This window comes from Octopus sinensis, linkage group LG12, assembly GCF_006345805.1.
Source record: "Octopus sinensis linkage group LG12, ASM634580v1, whole genome shotgun sequence".
NCBI classification, from domain to species: Eukaryota; Metazoa; Mollusca; class Cephalopoda; order Octopoda; family Octopodidae; genus Octopus; species Octopus sinensis.
The window spans coordinates 59,526,446-59,545,955 of record NC_043008.1 but is presented as its reverse complement, the minus strand read 5'-3'; the positions used below and the strand labels follow the sequence as shown (position 1 = coordinate 59,545,955).

At 38.5% G+C, this 19,510-nt stretch overlaps 1 protein-coding gene across 1 annotated transcript in view; it reads right to left on the bottom strand.

Annotated features, from left to right (window-relative positions):
- LOC115217932 (solute carrier family 22 member 8-like) overlaps nt 1-19,510 on the bottom strand; it is a 57,371-nt gene that overhangs the window by 22,391 nt on the left and 15,470 nt on the right. Inside the window, exons 3-7 of the mRNA XM_036508024.1 lie at nt 12,276-12,506; nt 6,106-6,308; nt 3,358-3,747; nt 1,782-1,916; nt 1,192-1,277 (exon numbers count right to left, since the gene is read on the bottom strand). Coding sequence (XP_036363917.1) covers nt 1,192-1,277; nt 1,782-1,916; nt 3,358-3,747; nt 6,106-6,308; nt 12,276-12,506 — 1,045 coding nt within the window. The remainder of the gene's footprint in view (nt 1-1,191; nt 1,278-1,781; nt 1,917-3,357; nt 3,748-6,105; nt 6,309-12,275; nt 12,507-19,510) is intronic.

Here is a 19,510-nt window from a genome sequence, read left to right as displayed (position 1 = left end):
TAACCTCATAGCGTGTATTTCAAAGCTCATATGCGGTTATCGGCTACCATATGCCATCTTATAGCTGGATTACTCCTTTTACTGGATATATATGTAGAAATCCGTTAGTGTCTGCAGAATTCGTGCACAGAAACAATGGCTGACAATTGTAACTAAAGCCTGTTCATTCTCATCTTGTTTTATTAATTTTCATACACACTCACGCGTGCGCGCGCACACACATTTGTATATTATATATAAAACCGCCAACGTTTAAATGCACTTATTAGCAAACAGGTATACAGATAGTTCAGTCTGTTTTAGTAGGTTTGTCACAGCTGGTCTGCCTTTATACTATGTAGGCAATTTAGTAGATAAAACTTGTTTGAGGTTAAAAATTTACTTTCTGAAACATCAAATCTTACAGACTGGTTTCATGCAAGACAATTTTTCCACGGACCGGATATCACACACATAACGAAATACAATAAAGTGCATAATATACGATTAATTATTACATATATAATGCATAATACATACACACGCACGAACACACAGACACACACAGACACACGTGTGTGTATGTGTATGTATTTAAAAAAATTTTTTATGCGCCCTTTTCAAGCCTAGCCAGGCTCATGGGCCCGGTTTCCTGGTTTCTATGACGTATGTGTTCCCCCCAGCTGGACGGGACGCCAGTCCATCGCAGCGTTACTCAAGAAACAGGTAGAGAGAGAGAGTAAGAGAAAGTTGGGGCGAAAGAGTACAACAGGGGTCGCCACCCTCACCCCCACTGCCGGAGCCTCGTGGAGCTTTCAGGTGTTTTCGCTCAATAAACACACACAACGCCCTGTCTGGGAATCGAAACCGCAATCCTCCGACCGCGAGTCCGCTGCCCTAACCACTGGGCCATTGCACCTCCACATGTGTATGCATTACATACATAATGAATATTTAATACAAAAATTCCTTGATGGCTGCCATAGTCAGTAAAATAGTAATAAAATTAAAAAAAATTACTCTTTCTCTGCAACCCGGTACCAGATGATCCACGGCCCATACGGTGAATTTTTTTAGGGTTATTTTTGGAAACAAAAGATAAAAAATGTTGCCGAGCGATCTGGTCAGTGTTTTGTCGTTAGATTTAGATCTGGTTTATCTTTCCCAGGATTAGAAATAATCTGCTGTTAATTTATAGTGGCCAACACTTACTTAGGACGATATTTAAAACAGTAGTAGCGATCAATGATAATGATCCGATTGTAAAGTGAAATATTAGAGTCTTCTTTCGCCCGAACCTATTGTAAAGAGAAAAGAAAATGTCAAAGGTTAGTTTGAATAAATACAAAACGAGTGACACCTTGAGTGTCTTCTACTATAGCTCCGAGTTGATCAAAGCTTTGGGAATAAAATTTGGTTGACAGAAACGGTAGAGGCCCGTTTGGGAGAGCGTTGCTATTTTTAGGGAGTGGTCAACTTAATATTCAGTATAACACATTAGTTGGCCCATAGGCACCTTTATTGGAGTTCAATCTATTGTAAGTGTTCGGGGCAAGTTTTGGATCCGTGGAGAATTTCGTTTATTCCTTTCGAAAATGTTATGGGCATTATTTTTCTTTCAAAGGCCAAGTCATTTAAAATTAATTAATTAATTACTCGATCAATTAATTAGTTAATTAATTAATCAACAAATTAATTAATTAATTAATCAATTAATTAATGGGCTTGTATTACACAAGTTCCTTTCAGATAGGCAGCAGTAGGACATAATGAATAAGCAAAAACAGTAATTTTGTACGTACCATTCAAAACCTTTCCACAACGTGCTCATTGCTAACATTTCGCAAAAAGAATTAAGGAAGAAGTTTAAGTAATGGCTTCCTTCCAAAGATCCTGATGTAAGATACAATCCATAATATGATAGCGAAGCTATGAACCTAAAAGAACAAATCAAGATAGAGATTAGTCGCAATGTTTTATAATATACAAAGTGCACATTATTTACATTATTCACCTTGGACAGATATGTGTCCTTGTCTTGTTTGTTGTTAACACAACGTTTCGGTTGAGTTACTCTCCAGCCTTCATCAGGCGTCCTGGTAGAATTTTGAACCCAACCCTGGGTTCTCGTTCCTAAAGTAATTTTTGCTGATGAATTTTGCCGCTAAGAATTTTGCCCAACGTGTTAACGATTCTGCCAGCTCACCGCCTTTACTCTCCTAAAATATTGATTTCAAGTTTTGATACAAGGCCACCAATTTCGTGGGTGGGGATAAGCCGATTACACCTACCCTAGTCCTCAACTAGTACTTATCTTATCGACCCCAAGTCGATTACACCTACCCGAGTCCTCAACAAGTACTTATCTTATCGACCCCTAGAGGATGAAAGGTAAAGTCTACCACGGCAGAATTTGAATTCAGAACGTAAAGGCAGACGAAATGCTGCTAAGCATTCTACCCAAAGTGCCATTCTGTCAGCTTGCCGCCTTTTATCAGCCAAACTATTAACGAAAGAATTATTAAGAAAATATAAAGAAATGCACAAAAAGTTTACTTTGTGAAATTTTTGTTTACTTTGTAAATTGCGAGGAAGAGGAGTCGAGCTTTTCGGACTGGTTTCTTTGTCAAAGAAACCTAATAAGTTCTTTGATAGCGCAGAATAAATATATTGGAAATAATTGTGTTTCGCCTTTGTTAAATGTAATGCAGAATAATGAAAATTGGCGTTGTGTGCAATCATGTGGCTTTCAAAGCTAGCGATAAAAAGACATTTGTTAAATCTTTTCCCTAGTTATATATCTATATATGTATGTATGTATGTATGTATGTATGTATGTATGTATGTATGTATGTATGTATGTATGTATGTATGTGTGTATGTATGTATGTATGTATATAAGGCAAACTTGATATCCAATTTAATGTGATATCTTGTTAGAACTCCGAATATTGCCTTATTAGCCTTGAGAGAGTCTGTCATATAAACGTTTGTTGTATAAAGCACAAAAATAGATCGTAGTAGACGAGAATCATCTATTATGGGCGTTGGAACTCCCATATCCCGTGATTTCATTCTACTGGACATCATCAGTAGTAGGCGTCCGGTCACCGCAAACAAGGCAACTCTCGTTGTTATGGTACATGGAATATCAGCATCTCTTCAAACTCTGATGTCGCATATAGCCAGCACACACACACACACACACACACACACAACACACACACACACACCACACACACACACACACACACACACACACACACACACACTTCATCTTCTTTGCATTGCAGTTAGTCGGCCATGTAGTAATTAGAAACCGCAAATTCAAACTGCTTAAGAACTAAGTTTGGTGCGGCGAACAAAGTGATTACTTACCAGCAATACAAATTAATGCACATGATGAGACATAACGTGGGATTGGTAAATAATACCCAAACTCTTGTGTCTTCAGGCATTACTGACAGTCTTCTTTCTACATGAAATTCTGCATCATATTCAGGAGCTGTTGTTGTGTTGCCATTGATAAACGAACTGCTTTCATTGTCTTGATGAACAACAGGAATGGGTGTTTCGGAATGCAGGGAAATTTCTTCAGGTGGAGCTTCTTTCTCCGGAACAGGTATGAGTTCGGTAGCTCCTGCGACGTGGGTATTCCAGATAGCGTCAAAATCTAGATTATTCGTTTTGGCAGCCTTTTTGATTAGTGACTCAGCTCTGTCTAAATAACCTTTCGCGAAAAGCCAACGTAAGGATTCTTCCATGAAACTGAAATATGAGATAGATGAATAACAACAATAACAATAATAATAATGATAATAATAATAATAATAATAATAATAATAATATATAATAATAATAATAATAATAATAATAATAATAATAATAATAATAATAATAATAATGATAATAATAATAATAATAATAAAATATAATAATAATAATAATAATAGCGCATTAGGTATGGTAAAAAATATTCAGACAAATACATAACAAAAACACCAGGACTTACAAACACATATAACATACAGAAAATTGCACTACTGGGCACTGCACACATCCTACGCAAAACACTTTCAATACAGTAGCCATCAGAGCACCACAACAAATCACTACACATACCCAAGGCACACAGAGCTGCGCTCGGTAGTGAAGTGAAAGCACGCTATAAAAATAAAACTACTGAATAATAATAATAATAATAATAATAATGACGATGATGATGATGATGGTGATGATAATTTCTTTTATTGGCCACGGGGGCCCAAGGCATGGAGAGTAATATCAAAGGACGAGATACGATACAAAGAAGAAGATGAAGAAGAAGAAGAAGAAGAAGAAGAAGAAGAAGAAGAAGAAGAAGAAGAAGAAGAAGAAGAAGATGGAGAAGAAGAAGGGGAAGAAGAAGGAGGAGGAGGAGGAAGACTTTAAAATTTTGGTGCAAGGCTAGTAGCTTTGAGGGAAAATGATTAGTTGATACCATCGATCTCATCACTTGACCAGCACTCTATTTTATTGACCCCGGAGAGATCAAAAGCAAAGTTGACCTCAGCAAGATTTGAACTTTGAACGTAAGGAGTCGGAACAAATATTCTTTGCGGTCTTTGTTTGTGCGGCGTATGTATGTGTATGTGTATGTTTGTTTGTATACGTTTATGTGTGTATGTACGCCTTTCATTTTGCATTTATTTATTAGTGTTCTTCCTAGAAGGAGGGAGCTGGTTTCTAATAAAGAGACAAAAGTTCTATCACTGGAATTTGAATAACCACAACGATCATTTCTACATATCGAACTTTAGGAAAGTCTCGCATATCATTACTGTTTTACCGTAAATCCTCGAGTATAATCCGCATTTTTCCCCACAAAATTTAAAGGTCAAAATCCCTAGTGCGTACTATATACGAGGTTAAAAATGAAAATTATTTTCTAAGCAATGTCCAAGTCTCTATTTGCTGTCCGGCAATATTTATTCAGACGCATTTTGTGATGACGGGCGTGAAAATACCTGAAGCAAAGCCTGAAAGCAATGAAGTCATAAAAATCATCCATAACTTGCAGTAAGCAACATTTATTAAACGTTATTACTGTTATTACTGTTATTTCTTTATTTTCTGCAAACAAAATGCACAAAAAAGCTACACGTTTGCATTATGTTATATATACAATAATAATAAAGGACGTTACCGTATACATTTTTACAAACCAGGGACGTTATACAGACCTCCTTGACTCAAGTTAGAGAAGGGGTGCGTATTATACACAAGGTTTAGGTCTTTCAGAGTTACAGCCCCCTAAAAATCCCCTGCGTATTATACTCAAGGGCGGACTATACTCGAGGATTTACGGTACTTACAGATTGTTTTTGTAAAGTTCATATAATCTGGTCTTTTTCGTTGCTTGAAAATTTCAGTTTTTTCCAGATTGTAGCTTAGACATTTACTAAGATAACCAAGCGTACCAATAATTATTGGTATTGACGTTAATTGACAATTGAGGTAGGATAGAGGAGCTGCAGGTTTCAGTGTTATTGTCCATAGTGGCTGTGTGGTAAGTAGCTTGCTAACCAACCACATGGTTCCGGGTTCAGTCCCACTGCGTGGCATCTTCGGCAAGTGTCTTCTGCTATAGCCCCGGGCCGACCAATGCCTTGTGAGTGGATTTGGTAGACGGAAACTGAAAGAAGCCTGTCGTATATATGTATATATATATAAGTGTTTGTGTGTCTGTGTTTGTCCCCCTAGCATTGCTTGACAACCGATGCTGGTGTGTTTACGTCCCCGTCACTTAGCGGTTCGGCAAAAGAGACCGATAGAATAAGTACTGGGCTTACAAAGAATAAGTCCCGGGGTCGATTTGCTCGACTAAAGGCGGTGCTCCAGCATGGCCGCAGTCAAATGACTGAAACAAGTAAAAGAGTAAAAGAGTAAAGAGTAAGAGTAATATATTCTCCTTCCCGTTGATTTTGGAAGAGATGTTCGCAAACGCAAGGCAACTAAGACTTAGTTAATGCCGCTAAGCATTCTACCTGATGTACTAACGATTCTGCTTGCTCACCACCTTAATTACGCAGTAAATATTAAAAAACCAAAAAAAAAACCCAAACAAAATTTGTACATCAAACTTACAAGATGTTGAGGATGACAACTACGCTGTTACATGCGATAGATAAAGCAGTAGCCCTCCATCCATAAGAGGAAAACAAGTAAGCTTGTAGTACCAGGAAAAAACAACCAGTAACCCAGTTAAATCCATATAACGTAGCAATGACTGCACGATGTTCGGTTGAAAATAATTCAATGGCAATGTTTTGGGCAGGAACTGCGATACCCTGAAATACCGATACATATAAAGGTTGAGTTAAATAAACGAAATAAGTCGTTGGGACGGTGGATCTCGAAGCGTACAAAGCTATAAATGTACATATTGGGTTGAAAAAGAAAACGCTTATAAATAGAAAAATTCGATGGTTGCTAGTGTTTTTTTCTGTCCAAAAGAGTTTTTCAATTTGATAATTTACATGGTATTATGTATAGCTTTATGTGCTTCGAGATCCACTGATCCAAGAAAAAAACAAACAAACAAATAACAAAAAAAAAAGGATTATCTCATAATTTCTCGAAAGTTTATAAAATCCGTATGACATCAGCGACGTAGCTTATGTATTTAGTATCATTTATAAAAGGTTAATGTTAAGTTTAATTGGCCATTCCTTGACTACTTCCCCACAAAAAGAAACGTGACCCAATGAAAAATAATCATAAATTTAGCATAGTGCCAGCAATTCTAAGGTAGAGGGTAAGTAGTTTACATCGACCCTAGTGTTCCACAGGTACTTATTTTATCGACCGCGAACTGATGACAAACAAAGACAACCCCGGCGGAATTCTAACCTGGAATGTAAAGAGCCGGAAGAAATGACACTAATGATTTTGTCCTATTCGCTAACGGTTCTATAGTTTGCCGACTCCTATCAAGTAATTAATGGAAAATATTTAATCTGACAGTTTCTTCTTTTTTAGTCAAGGAGAGAAGGCCAGCGAATTTTATTTCTACAGAGACTTCAAGGCTGATGGCATATAGGAAGAACGGTACTCTCAAAATAGCGGCATAGCTTGAATGCTTGTAACTGAGTGGACTCTGTTGAAGACATCCAAGGACCTAGTAGTGGTGATAAGCTAGGCAACGGAATAAGTGTAGCAGTAAAAAACTTAGAATGCAGAATGCCAGAACAAATATTACAACAACAAATACCGCAAAACTACAGACTTGGACAGATTATTTTATCGATCCCGAGATGATGAAAAGAAAAGATAACTTCAGTATGATTTGAACTCAGAGCGCAGCAAAACCGGAAAAATGCTCGAGGTACCTGATCCCATGCCCTAAAGATTCTGGCACTTCGCCGTCAACACACACGCACACACCGATACGTATAAGAAAAATTTCAAATATGTTATATGGAAGACATCGCTGTATTTGAGCTTAATATAATATTTGAGCTTAAACATTTCATATTTTTTTAATTAGTTCTTCATTCAAATATGGCGAAACATCGATGTCCATCACCTCTGAATGGGATCTGGGATGAGTTGCCTCGCCTGTCCATGACTTTCAGGTATTTTAACACTCGGCGTTTTGATGGAGGAGTCTTCATCACCCCAGTTGCAGACTACCGGAAAACACAACTCATAAATGTTAAGTATGCGTGGTTGATAAAGATTATTGCACTAGCGCTGCTTCTATTTCATATATGAATTTATTCTTACGTATGCATTGTCGGGGCATACCGGTACATAGTTTTTACATTATATTCATATAAATCGTGGATTCGGTTCAAGTGCGTTATGTTTGATAGGCCACACAAAAATAGCGAAACATCGATGTCCATCACTCTTGAAAGGGATCTGGGGTAAGTTGTCTCGCCAGTCCATGACATTCAGGTTTTTAACACCCAACGCTTTGATGGAGTCATCTCCACCACACCATATCGCAGCCTACAGGCAAATATATAAATCATATACGTTAATAATGATTACTTCTTTATGTTTAATTAAGAACAACGTTACTAATTCCATTTACATTTCAAGAAATTATCGAACTCACCTTTTGAATGAAGTTATGATAGTGTCGTATTATCACACGTATAGAAAGGCAGCGAGCTGACAGAATCGTTAGCATGCCGGGCGAAATGCTCAGCAGTATTTCGTCTGCCGCTACGTTCTGAGTTCAAATTCCGTCGAAGTCAACTTTGCCTTTCAACCTTTCGGGGTCGATTAAATAAGTACCAGTTACGCACTGAGGTCGATATGACCGACTTAATCCCTTTGTCTGTCCTTGTTTGTCCTCTCTGTGTTTAGCCCCTTGTGGGTAGTAAAGAAATAGGTATTTCGTGTGCCGCCGCTACGTTCTGAGTTCAAATTCCGCCGAGGTCGACTTTGCCTTTCATCCTTTCGGGGTCGATAAATTAAATACCAGTTACACACTGGGGTCGATGTAATCGACTTAATCTCTTTGTCTGTCCTTTTTTGTCACCTCTATGTTTAGCCCTTTGTGGGCAATAAAGAAATAAGAATCGTTAGCACGCCGGGCGAAATGCTTAGCGATATTTCGTCTGCCTTAACGTTCTGAGTTCAAATTCCGCCGAGGTCGACCTCGCCTTTCATCCTTTCGGGGTCGATAAATTAAGTACCAGTTGCGTATCGGGGTCGATCTAATCGACTAGCCCCCACCCCCCAAATTCCGGGTCTTGTGCCTAGAGTAGAAAAGAATCGTTAGCACGCTGGACAAAATGCTTAGCGGTATTTCACCCGTTTTTAAGTTTTGAAGTCAAATTCTGCCGAGGTCTACTTTGCCTTTCAATGTATCGAGGTCGATGAAATAAGAATCAGTAGAATACTAGTGTTGATGTGCAAAAAATCGTCACAGATAAGACTGTGGAGTCAGGCATTACCCCGACTCGTTATTTTGCTTACTTTAAAAGTTTCAATTAGAAGACTATCTGTTAATTATGATAGGAATGCAATCACAGAGAATAAGAGACAGTATAGTAAGTAATTCCTAATTAAAAGAAGTGTTTATTACTAACCAGTTTGAGTCAAACAGAGAGGTATGTAAAACAACAGACACCAATTTCATTCACCAGTATTTTGCAGATCTTTGGAGAGAATTGGGGGATTATTTGTTGTATACACTTAAGGTTTGAAAGAAGTGAAGTGAGGAGTGGAGGGCTGCGTCAGATCAATAATTATATTTGCAATTAGTAAATGTATTGAGTAACGGGATAATACTGATGTATGTACAGTAGAATTATTGATATTTCAAACGTGTCAGGTTCGGTATCAGCTAGCTTATGTTATATGCTATTCTTGTTGATTATTCCAAGGCAAACACTGAATGAGCAGATCAATAGGGTTACGTCTCATTCTTTTTCAGGGGCTGCTTGACTAGCGCTACATTATCAAATGCGTCAATTCATTTTCAATACGGTAGCGCCTAAGTTTGTTCGACGGAGATTTTAGCTGCAATATTTTGCTGGTTGAGAGACCACGTAGAGGTTACCTCGTTACGTTGGTGTCAGCAGACTTAACGTATCTCGAAACTCATTAAAATACATTTGTGTCTCCTGTGGAAACGTACAATTTAATTACAGTAAATTTGAGGGGAGAGGGTTAGATGTGACCATCGGTCTCAGATACTTCATTCAACCGGCCCCACAGAGATGAAAGACAAAACTGACCTCGGCGAGATTTGAGCTCAGGACTTAAAGTGCCGGAGCCTCCCTAATATAATATTTTTAGCCCTGGTATTAACAAAGATAAGGCGGCGAGCTGGCAGAAACGTTAGCACGCCGAGCGAAATGCGTAGCCGTATTTCGTCTGCCGTTACGTTCTGAGTTCAAATTCCGCCGAGGTCGACTTTGCCTTTCATCCTTTCGGGGTCGATAAATTAAGTACCAGTTACGTACTGGGATCGATATAATCGAATTAATCCGTGTGTCTGTCCTTGTTTGTCCTCTCTGTGTTCAGCCCCTTGTGGGTAGTAAAGAAATAGGTATTAGTAAAGATGTAAGTTTTGAGGAGTCGTACAAATGGTTGTGTTCTCATGAAAAATCACCGGAAACAGATTGTACATGGTCGCTTCATGGTGATGTAATTGTATATTTGGTCCATCTACACATGTTCTTTGCCACTGTTTCTGTATACTTAGCTCATATATTATTACTTCAACTGAATAATGTATGAATTTCTGGTATTATGGAGACACTATGCTGGTGATTCTCGTTATGATCAAACTCGTGCATTCTAAACTGGACATTACTTAGACTTATAGGGTCATAGTCAACTAAGAAAGGTCAGTGGATTTGGCACTTGCTTTCTGGAATTCCAAAACCCATGCCAGTTAAAATGATCTAGTTGTGCTATACCTAATGTTGGAGATATAGTTCGAATGTGGCCTCTGGATAAACAAATCTGACTCAAATTATTTCGCTTATCGGGACTAAAATGAAACAGATAAGACGTTCTCTTAAAAATCCATCATTAAGGTTTAAATATCTTCAGTACTTCTTTTGTTTAGTTCGTACAGAACTAAAATTAATACATTTTCAATATGGATAAATGATAAATAGAAGCCAATTCATGAATGCGCAGTAAAATCTAAATTCATGCCAGTCGGCCAAACCCTTTCGTTACCAATCCGGCTGAAACCGGCTCTGGCTCTGTAGTACAAATGTTTTGTTTTCATAAGTTTTGAATTAAAATTTTCCTCCAAATATTAGTCACGAGTTATGTTCCTAACACTAGCTTAATGATAACTAAGTCATTTTACTAAATTCTTCGTTATATTTAAAATAATTGAAAGAAACTCAGAGCATCTCAAAAATAAATACGGTAACGAAAGGGTTAAACTAATAATATATATCTGTCACAGACTGTATGAGAACCAAAGCGGCAAACGAAATTATAATTGGTTCAATGTTATAAGACTATATGGGTCAATAGGTTAAAGGGTGATTTACTGGGGGATATATGCAGAATTAGTGACAATAGGGACGAAGATGATTTATTGGGTAATTGAATTTAATGACTTGAAATTTGCTTTTTTGTTGAAGAAACGAAACTGAAACCTAGCGACTATCAAAGAAAATAAGGAGATAATTTCAAAACATTGAGACGTCAGCACAGTTAACCTTTTCATGTCTGTTTCTATTGACTGAGAAGTTTTTCAGTGGTAGAAAAAGCATTGTTGGCTTAAAGTGTTTCATTTCCTGCATAAAATGTTGGTAATTATAGGCGCAGGAGTGGCTGTGTGGTAAGTAGCTTGTTTACCAACCACATGGTTCCGGGTTCAGTCCCACTGCGTGGAACCTTGGGCAAGTGTCTTCTACTATAGCCTCGGGGCCGACCAAAGCCTTGTGAGTGGATTTGGTAGACGGAAACTGAAAGAAGCCTGTCGTATATATGTATATATATATGTTTATATATGTGTGCGTGTATGTTTGTGCTTGTCCCCCTAGCATTGCTTGACAACCGATGCTGATGTGTTTATGTCCCCGTCACTTAGCGGTTCGGCAAAAGAGACCGATAGAATAAGTACTGGGCTTACAAAGAATAAGTCCCGGGGTCGAATTGCTCGATTAAAGGCGGTGCTCCAGCATGGCCGCAGTCAAATGACTGAAACAAGTAAAAGAGTAAAAGAGTAAGAGTAATCATTCTGTTTACTATGACTTACATTGTCTTTAGCTAAATGCGTGTGTGACACGATTTTTGTTCTTGGGTAGCAATTGTTATTTCCTATTTGCTTATTCATAGAAAGTATGAAATATAGCTACTAATTCTTTCAAACTTTGCTTTTGTAACGTTTATTCAAATCCCAAAGAATTCCTCTCAACTCATGGATATGATGATTCTCCCACTACTCCTGCTCATCCTCAGGGATACATATATTGTCAGCCACTAAGGGACATGCTCAAGAGGTTAACATTTGTTATAACGATGTTTCCGAATCTGTCTGAAATGTCACGAAAAATAGGTCAGTTTCAAAACATTGATGTCCAGGTGACAAAGGCAAAGTATGAAGGGAATAGTAGTCATTTCCTTTGATTTCCAGATAGAAGCAAATAGGAAATAACACTTACTGACCAAAGACAAAAAAAAAAAAAAAAAGGAAAAATGTTACAATCTTATTAAGACAGATGGCTGTGAAGAAAATGACGGTTTATAACAAGGAATTTAATGGCATTAGTGATAATAGGGCAACGACAATATATTGGATAATTGAATTTAAATATTTTTACCTGTTGAAAAAATCCCACAAAAACTTTTAAACCTGTGAATATTTGAAAATTCGGTGAAAACCTCACACCAAAAGACGCTGCTCCTAGTAACAACTGGCAAATTATTATCACAGGTTTACGTCCATATCTGTCTGCAAAGGTTGGCACTAGCATCGCTCCAAGAGTCATTCCAATGGTTTGCATCGTTTGAGTAAATGGTCCCAATGCCGACTTCTCACAAACCAGGTCCCACTGCAAGGAGAAAACAAAATGTATTTTTTTTTATTTCAGAAATTATTTCACACACACACACAACACACACACACCACACACACACACACACACCAACACACACACATACACACACACACACACACACATACACACACACACACACACACACGCGCGCGGAATGATGGAACTCGAACCCACATCCCCTGTAATTACGATTTAGATATGATGATGATGATGATGAGGCTAAAATGCCTACTTGAGATTTCTACGCAAGTTTTTTTCCAGACGAGCATAGTGACTTCATGTAAGCGCGCGCGCACGTGCTGAAAATTAATAAGATCAATTGTTTGTTTTTTCCTCTCTACTGATGGTCTTTCATCTGCTAGTATAGATTATGTACAGATTTCTTTATAACACACTAACATGAGATATTATTTACATTATATAATCGCCTTTGTTAAACACAAAAACACGTATATTCACAATAATAAAAAACATTTATGTAAACTTCCAACTAAGTGATATTGTATAATAAAATAAGACTGCTGTTTTTCGTAGTGGCAGTTTTAACGTTATAATATACGTTTAAATTCTGTTTTTTTTTTGTAATAATTATTCTGTTCTTCTGTAATACTTATTAGGTGCAACAATAATAATTGGTTATATTTAATATTCCCTTTTATTTCCTATACATAAGCAAAAATATATCTAATTTGATCTGGTTGGAAGAATAATGCAATCATAATTATATAATACATAGCGCAAAATTTGTAGGAGAAATATTTGGCAGAGTTCCAAACACCCAGGAATCGATTGCTATGTTCAAACGACCAAGACTTTGTTAGAGATTGACGATATCAGCTGACAACTGACCAATCCCATCTCTGGCAGAAATCACTGTATCAATATGAAAGTGGTTCGCTCAATTATTGATGACGTCGACAAAGAACTGACCACTCCCATCTCCGTTAAGCCCGGATGTCTTTAACAATTTGTATTTCACGCCCTTTTCCGTGATATAAGCATTGTCTATATATAGAACTGTCTCTGTTAGCCACTAGTAGTAAGTAGCTCAGGCTTTAAGCAGGTCGGTGTGATCGTAGCAGTCAATACCAGTGCGCCTAGCTGCTAGAATTACACGATGACAGCTACTATCATCACTGATCTAAAAATACTTCACAAAGTGTTAAAATTCCATTGCAAGAAATATTTAAACTTATTTTGCAGCACCAATCAAGACAGTTTGCATAAATGTGGGCGATCCTTCGGTTTAACTCGACAAAACGATAACAAAACCTCGCTTGTTTCCGTGACAACTCGACAATTCACTTCGGATATCTTCATGACCTCCGTGACAGCTACTAAAATGGGAGGAGGAGGAGAAAGCTAATGGGTTGTATGAGCGTGCTTGCTCTTCCATTAGTTTTCTTCTCCTCCTCCTCCCATTTTAGCCGCTGTCACAGAAGCTGTCACGGAGGTCACGAAGATATCCGAAGTGAATTGTCGAGTTGTCACGGAAACAAGGGAGGTTTTGTTATCGTGTTGTCGAGTTAAACCGTAGGATCGCCTAAATGTGCTTTTGTGAATATACATAGGACGAACGGAATGATGCTATCAAGTCGAAGTGAAGGCAATAAAGCTAAAAGGGGAGTAGTAAAGAGATTATGTTGTTATAAAGATTTGAAGTGTGAATGTAACACAGCCATATTGCAGAACATTAAGGTTTGCAACGTCCACGGTAGCAAAATACGTGAAAAACAAGACTAAAGTTAGGTCAAGTATTCAGGAGAGTACTCTGTTAAATGTATCGACGTTCTGTTTTAGATCTGATGGGATGTTTAATATGAAATGAATCCTGAAGAGAGAGGAGAAGAATAGGAAAGGGTGGGCTCTCTTGTTCTTCATCCATTCTGGTTTTCTCTCCCACTTTTCCCTATTCTTCTCCTCTCCCCTTCACCGTTCCCTCTCTCTCACTCCTCCTCACCGACTCTCTCATCGCTGACACGTGGTCAGAGGGAAGCCATCTTTCCGACTACTACCTTCCTGTCTCTTCATAAGCTCATCTCCTTAAACGTTCAGAATAATTTTTCCATCCTCTTGGCTTAACAACCCTCATCGTTTGTTTTTACTGTTTTGTTCTCTTTGTTCTGTCTTTTACTGTTTTTACTTTTTTATTGTTTTTACTGTTTTGTTCTCACTGTCCTGCTCTTGTTACCACTTTCACCCTCCGCAAAAAATCCCAAATTTTATTTAATTTGTTTTGCGGGAAGGACTGTTTCAACAAAGTCGCATCTTGGCCTTGCCTTCGGAAAAGGCGGAGTAGATGAAATAGGGACAACTGAAGAAGGAGAATATTCTTTATGTTGTATGTCTCGTTTCTCTGTTTTTTCGTTATTTGAAAAAAAGTTAGTTTCTATGTTTTTGTTTTATGTTTTCGTTTCTCATCGTATTCAACGTTTTTTGATGACCTGTACCCATATAAGCATGTATATATACATATATATGTAGGTATGTACATATATGTATGAATATATGCATATATTTATATATTATTTATATTATTATATGATCGAACGCCACACATCCTTTTCCAAGTATGTGACCTCATGTGTACCGTTGGCGATTCTTTTCCCTCTGTCTTCCCTTCTCTGGATCTCTCCTTCTCCTATGTTTCCGACGAAGAGCTCCGCTCGAAACGTTAAACCCTCCTTCTTTCCGTCTTTCCTGAGCGTCCCAAAATTAATATATTTGTTACACGTCCTCGCGTTGTTGTGTTTTTTGTGCTTTCTTGTTTGAATTAACTATATATATATACATATATATATATTTATGTACACACACACACACCACATATATATATATATATATATGTATATATATATGTATATATATATATATATATATATATGTATATATGTATATATATGTATATGTATATATATGTATATACACACACACACATACACACACACACACCACACACACACACACACACCACATATATATATATATATACACGCAACAGGTGTATAGGCTAGTAGTTTCTACATCAATATGCATGATGATTTTCTGTGCAAGATATTCAAAATGCAAAATTATATAGTTATACATGTTTTGTAATTTTAATTTTGTTTTGATAGCGAAACCGACTTTCTCATCAACGTCTGGTACATTCTCTCTTAAACGGAAAATATTCATGCTTCAGGTCTTGATCTGATTGCCAAAAAAGTTGTTCGTCTCTTTTATGATCGTTATAAGCTGAAGCAAATTTCGGTTTCATATCTTACAATATAATCAATCACGTAAATAAACTAATTAAAATCTTTCCACCTACCGCAGCCCATGACAAGCAGCAACAACAAAAGCCGCAATAACAGCAACAACAACAACAACAATTAAAATTCCCATCGCAGCAGCAGCAGCAGTCACCGTCAGGACTACAGCTACAGGAACTCCTCTGCCTACATACCTATTTCTTTACTACCCACAAGGAGCTATACACAGAGGGGACAAACAAGGACAGACAAACGGATTAAGTCGATTATATCGACCCCAGTGCGTAACTGGTACTTACTTAATCGACCCCGAAAGGATGAAAGGCAAAGTCGACCTCGGCGGAATTTGAGCTCAGAACGTAGCGGCAGACAAAATGCCTATTTCTTTACTGCCCACAAGGGGCTAACCATAGAGGGGACAAACAAGGACAGACAAACGGATTAAGCCGATTGCATCGACCCCAGTGCGTAACTGGTACTTACTTAATCGACCCCGAAAGGATGAAAGGCAAAGTCGACCTCCACCTCCAGGCATTCATCACCAACACCAGCAACATCATCACTACTACTATCGACTACTAATACTTCGTCTAGTACTGCTACCATTACGATCAGTGACCAACCACTCCCTCCTCCTTCTCCCACCACATTTGCCCCAACCTCAACACTACCAAACTCAAATAGCACCATTATCACTACTACCTCTGTGAGTGACCAACTACCACATCTCCCTCCACCACCACTGCCCCAATGTCAACTCTGACAAACTTAACTAAATCCAAAACTATTTACAAACCACTGTCTCAGGGAACACGTCCAACCCGAACCCCCAACATATGTTGCCACTCTTTACGTGAGATATGCAGAAGTCTTAACTGCAGCTTCACACATTTGCCTGGGACCAGACACTCTATAAATAGAAACATTTTCAACCATATCACCCCTACTGCAATAGCACCATCAATTGAAATCTATTCGTAACCCCCAAAATCTGTCGCAACCCCCAACATAGAAGACTATGTCTTCAGCAAGACTTTATGTTCACGCATTTTCTTGGAACTCGGCGTACGTTCAAAATCAATGCACCCAGTCAACAACAAATTCTAGTACTGGCATCTACTTTTCCCACAACCCAAATACCAAAATTGGCCAGAATGAACATATACATAAACAAAGCGTAAAGTCCCGGACTTTCCCAAGTGTAAAAAAAAAAAAAATAAGATAAACAGAACTCTCGGTATAAAGAAAAATAACACAAAGGCGGCGAGCTGGTAGAATCGTTAGCACGCCGGGCGAAATGCGTAGCCGTATTTCGTCTGCCATTATGTTCTGAGTTCAAATTCCGCCGAGGTCGCCTTTGCCTTTCATCCTTTCGGGGTCGATAAATTAAGTACAAGTTACGCACTGGGGTCGATGTAATCGACTTAATCCCTTTGTCTGTCCCCTCTATGTTTAGCCCCTTGTGGGCAGTAAAGAAATAGGCATTTTGTCTGTCGTTACGTTCTGAGCTCAAATTCCGCCGAGGTGGACTTTGCCTTTCATCCTTTCGGGGTCGATAAATTAAGTACCAGTTACGCACTGGGGTCGATGCAATCGGCTTAATCCGTTTGTCTGTCCTTGTTTGTCCTCTCTATGTTTAGCCCGTTGTGGGCAATAAAGAAATAAGAAACAAAGTTAGCACAAACAACCGAGCAAACTGTCAGTGTAACCACAACTCCAGTCACCAAATACTTCTTAACCAGATAAATTCTTCTTTTTTATCCATATGGAACACAAGAGATCGGGAAAAGTGTCTTGGCTACCACCCAGCACCAACCTCTGTCACTACCCTAGAGAAGAAACTATCCTCTTCGCTACCGTTAAGCCATAAAGCTTTTTCAACGCCCCTTCGTAAGTGCAATCAAGCCACTACTTCTGTGTCAACATTTCTACTGAATGCTCAAAGCATTAATCCTTTCTATAAGGTAAAGCGGTGTAAAATTAAATTCATTGAAGATTGGGTTACCGACCACCCACACCACATTCCCTTCTTTGTCCTCACTGAGACTCACCTTGATAACTCCTACCTGGATGCTAAAGGGAAAGTAAAAAAATTTACCACCATCCGTACATAATAAAACAAAAGACTTAGTGATAATTGGGCTCTACATGCCACTACAAGCATCACTACTGTGCTTCGACTAATACCCCAAGAAAGTCAAGTTTTTTTATCAACCAGTGCAGAACCGGTAGCGTTTTAATGATGGGTAATTTTAACCTCCCTTTGAATTGACTGGACTACACATACAGTGAAAACAAGTGTGTGCATTTCAACCCCAGAGAAAGCAGCAGTAGAATCACTGTTCGAATTCATGGACGAATTCTTTGTGTCTCTACTCGTGCTCGTGTCAACGAGACTCAATAAAAACACTATGGACTTAGTGTTAAGTAACCATACAAACACTATCCATTATATAGCAGTGGAGAAAACTCTTCTATCAGACCACAATATGGTTCTTTGTAGCCTGAGGTTTCGGCAGCTTAGAGAAAAACCCGACTACCACACAGAAGCGAACCCTTTTGATCTCTCGGATCTCTACAATGCTAACTGGAAGGTAATCACCCACGATCTTTCGCTCTTTGATTGGTCTTTCACTGATTCTCTCTCTCCCCAAGTAGCATTGCCGCATTGTGGCAGTTATTTGTGGATATTGTCGCAAACATATGTTCACGCCACACTCCACTGCGGTCCATGGACAAAACAAAATGCAGGCTGCGTAAAAATATAAAAGTCACTCATAAGAAAAATAAAAAGAATAGATAAAAAAAAATCAACCGGCTAAAATATTGCCAGCTGCATCACTCCCATCTGTCAGACGTAGCTCTACTGGAATCCAAAACTGCTTGAAGTCTATCATTATGAATGAAAGAATAACAGGAGAAATGGGCCATCGAGAATATCAAATTCAATCCCAAAGTTTTCTTCTCATTTGCCAAAAAACATCTGTCGGACTTCTGATTGCCGAAGAGAATCGCATCTCTCGGACCTCTGATTGTGAAGAAAACACTCTCCATAGTACTGCAGAAGATATGGTTGGGATTCTGCAGAAACAATACTGCTCTGTCTTCTGCAATCCCAGTATTGTGAACCTGGTCAACATATATGAAAAATAAACCCACAGCACACCATTTCTGACACCATTTGACGCCTTGGACACCATAGCAGCTATTAGGGAAATAAAGGTCAACGCAGCTGCAGGCGCCGATAGGCTCCTCGCTAGAGTCCTGAAGGAGTACCGACTCCAGTTAGCTCTTCCCTTAGCTACTTTCTGGCGAAAATCAATGGATGCGGGCTATATCCCTGAAAATTTCCTTTCCCAGGCGATTACCCCAGTTTTCAAGAAAGGTAAAAAGTCACTCACCGTGAACTACCGGCCGGTCTCGCTTACCTCTCATATCATTAAATTATTTGAGAGAGTGGTGAGATCTCGAGTAACTCTCTTTTAGGGATCTAACAGCTTGATTATTCCCAACCAACATGGCTTCCGCAATGGAAGGGACTGTTTAACACAGTTCCTACATCATTTCAATGACATGTGAAAGGCCATGGAAGAGGACTCCATTGCAGATATCATACACCTTGACTTCAGGAAAGCCCTTGACAGGGTTGATCACTGCATCCTGTTAAAGAAACTATCCAACATTGGAGTCTAAGGAAAACTGTTAACTTGGATTAAATGTTTTCTCATGAACAGAACTCAACATGTG